The sequence below is a fragment of the Juglans microcarpa x Juglans regia genome, chromosome 6D (genome assembly GCF_004785595.1).
Source record: "Juglans microcarpa x Juglans regia isolate MS1-56 chromosome 6D, Jm3101_v1.0, whole genome shotgun sequence".
NCBI lineage: Eukaryota > Viridiplantae > Streptophyta > Magnoliopsida > Fagales > Juglandaceae > Juglans > Juglans microcarpa x Juglans regia.
In genome coordinates, this window is record NC_054604.1 from 16,767,545 (window position 1) to 16,771,109 (window position 3,565).

Here is a 3,565-nt window from a genome sequence, read left to right on the forward strand (position 1 = left end):
CAAATTCAGCCTTTCGCTCAAGGCTTAATAAGCTGATCTTGAATATAGCTGTGTGCTGATCGCATATATGAAGAAATGGGTATCCCGTAATCCTCCAGAATATTAAAAAAATCAAAGACCGGAGTTGATGCTGAATTATAACAGATAACAAATTAATTAAGAGCAACCAAATTTTAACAGGAAATTGACTCTAGCTCCCCTAGAATTTTCTTCGGTTGAAGATATCGGGAATTGACTCTATTTTAACAGGAAATAGAACTTATTTTGAAATAGTATTTTTTTTTTTTGAAAGATTATTTTATATAGTATTGGTCAATAGGTAAATATTACAAAAGGAAAATGATAACCTTATAATTATTTTATAACTCTATATATGAAAGGGAGAGTAGTTTTAAAAGAGTAGAATAGCCTAACAATCCATTTATAATTTATAGATAATTTAAAATATAATAATATTTATTTATTAAATTTAAATAATCAAATCAAAAATAAAAACAAAATAAAATTTAAAATAATATTATTTTATTACATAGTTGTATACAAGTTATTATTTATTGGTTACTTTATCATTTCTCGTTTTATAATATTAAAATTTATTTTGAATGGAGTGGTATGATTTTATTTGTTGTTTAAAATTTAAATTATAAAATAAAAAAAATTATAGGAATATCATTCGTAACTACAAAAATAACGAAAATACATTACACACCAAAAACATTGTTTACTTGGGGGCCGTCAGTTTACCGTACTACATTTATTAGTTCCCCCGAGCGACATTTCGGTCAATTTGTCTGGTTCATTAAATTGTTATTTCGGTCAATTTATTTTATTGGTTTACCGTACTACATTTATTAGTTCCCCCGAGCCACATTTCGGTCATTTTGTAAAAAATTTCATCTGATCGTTGCACATTTTTTAAATTGTTATATAAAATAAAATAAAAAAATTTAAAATTTAAAATAAAAATAATATTTTTTTTAATTTTTAATTTTTATCACAAAATATCTCGCCAAAACAAAGGACCGGTAAAGTAGCAGAATTGTTTGAAACTTTTGATATGGTTCTTGTTGTAATAAGAGGTACCGACAAGGGGATTTATGTAAGACACACTATATATACACGCACATTGATTCGTTCAAGCCCAGAAGTTGGCTTCAACTTGCAGAAGCTGCAGGGACCCTCTATCCTTCCCCCTTTCTCAATATCTAATTGACACTCTCTCTCTCTCTGTCTCTCTGTGACTCCATGAAAATCGCTTCCACGCCGCTTCCTCTTCAAAATCTACACCTGTTTCAGGCAAGACCTGCCGGCTTCATGTGCCAGATGTCTCTCCTAAACCCTTTGACAAGACCAGTGGCAACTAATTCTATATCACTGTCTGAAAAACGGGAAACATCGACTGAGTTAACTCGATTACACCTCGCCAACCTCGAGAAACTGCTCCAGAAACCAGCTGCCCTGCCGAACCAACTGGACCCACAACCCCTTCACAAGGATTCCAAGAATAATGGGCCGATGGAAAACAAGGGAAAAGGTCGACTTGAAGGGCTTAACTTGGCTAGACTCTGGCCAGAAGTGAAGGCCCCCGAGCAAATGTCGCCCCGAAATTTTAACCGGCTCCAGCGACTCCTATCAAAGACAAATGAATACTCTCCGAGAAATAATCTTGGCAGCAGGTGGCGCGAATATCATGGCAGCAACCAGTGGAAAGGCCTTTTAGACCCGCTCGATGAGAACCTCCGCCGAGAGGTGGTACGGTATGGTGAGTTTGTTCAAGCCGCCTACCAATCTTTTCATTCAAATCCTACCATGTCAGAAGATGGACCGCCCTCACCGCATCAAGTGGTCTTGCCCGATAAATCTTATAAACTGACTAAGAGTTTGTATGCCACTTCCTCCATCGGGTTGCCGAAGTGGGTGGATGATATGGCACCGGATCTCGGGTGGATGACCCAACGGTCTAGTTGGATCGGTTACGTCGCGGTTTGTGATGATAAGAGGGAGATCCAACGGATGGGACGTAGAGATATAGTCATTGCACTCCGTGGAACCGCAACATGTCTTGAGTGGGCGGAGAATGTTAGGGCCCAATTGGTTCAAATCCAAGAAGATAATGATGATAATAGTATTGATAAGACTCAAAGGCAATCAAAAGTTGAATGCGGATTCTTAAGCTTATACAAGACGAGTGGAGCTCATGTGCCAAGCCTAGCGGAGTCTGTGGTTGAAGAGATCCAAAGGCTCGTGGACCTATATAAGGACGAGACCCTAAGTATTACTGTCACAGGTCACAGCCTAGGTGCGGCATTGGCTTTACTTGTAGCAGATGAAATCAGTAGGAGAGCCCTAAACGTACCACCAGTTGCTGTTTTTTCCTTTGGTGGACCTCGTGTTGGCAATAAAGCTTTTGCCAACCGTATGAATGCCCAAAATGTGAAGGTGTTACGAATTGTCAATTCCCAAGATGTGATCACTAAAGTCCCTGGTATATTTGTAGGGGAAGAACTAGACCAAAAGCTAAGAAACACAAGGGTTGGAGCGGTGGTTGACATGCTCGAGAAAAACATGCCATTAGACTACTCTCACGTTGGAACCGAATTACGGGTTGATACGAAAATGTCACCGTATTTGAAGCCCAATGCTGACATGGCATGTTGTCATGACTTAGAGGCTTACCTACACTTGGTGGATGGGTTCTTGGCATCTGATGTTCCATTTAGGGCAAATGCTAAAAGGAGTTTAGGGAGGTTGCTACAAGATCAGAGATCGAATGTCAAGAAGTTGTATACTAGAAAGGCAAAAGCCTTGACTTTAAATCTTGAAAGAGATAGACTGCCCATGTCTGGTTGTTTGCCTAGTCCAACTTGATATTGCTTCATTGTAAAATGTCGCATACAATTCTTTGAAAAAAAAAAACAAGAAGAAAGAAACTTGCAATAAGACGACAATTCTTTATTGTTTTATGGTTGCCTCTTTAATTACTCATTGTCCAAACCAAGAATTTCAGTCGGTGCGTCGATCTATCGGTCTACGTTGGATGCATGGTCCTTGTTTGGTAGTATATTATGCACGACAGCTACATTTTGCACTTTCGTTTTCTGCGTTAATAAAACCGTTCTCCTAATAGGAAAAAATATTTTATTTTATTTTATTTTATCATTATAATTTTATTAAATTTTTAAATAAAATATAATAAATAATTTAACTTTTTCAAATCTTAAAAAAATAATAATATTCTAATAATATTTTATTTAATTTTAAATTTTCATCTAACCATCTTATCTTATCTCTTTATCTTAACAATATCTTAGTTAATCCTTTTATAAATCGTTGTCGACGTAAAACCATGTAGACTTTTTGCTTTGAATTAATTGCAAAAGTACTACTTGACTTTTCATTCCTCGATTTTGAAAAACTCCAATTTGTTTAGTTATGCTAATCTCTTGTTAATTGTCTAAATGGTAATTGTCATGTAGAAATTATAGAATTAAAATTATATATAAAAAAATATAGAAAAGTGGTTTCGAAAACATTTAAAAAAACCAAAGAATGGTTTTAAAAATAG

General features: G+C 35.8%; 1 protein-coding gene across 1 annotated transcript; it reads left to right on the top strand.

Annotated features, from left to right (window-relative positions):
- Positions 1–1,130: 1,130 nt before the first annotated feature.
- On the top strand, positions 1,131–2,961 carry LOC121236149 (phospholipase A1-Ibeta2, chloroplastic-like). The gene has a single exon (XM_041132667.1). The coding sequence runs from the start codon at positions 1,246–1,248 to the stop codon at positions 2,866–2,868; it is 1,623 nt and encodes a 540-aa protein (XP_040988601.1). The 5' UTR covers positions 1,131–1,245; the 3' UTR covers positions 2,869–2,961.
- Positions 2,962–3,565: the final 604 nt, after the last annotated feature.

Coding starts and splice junctions, on each gene's coding strand:
- LOC121236149 (XM_041132667.1), top strand. CDS start 1,246: ATGAAAATCGCTTCCACGCCGCTTCCTCTTCAAAATCTACACCTGTTT.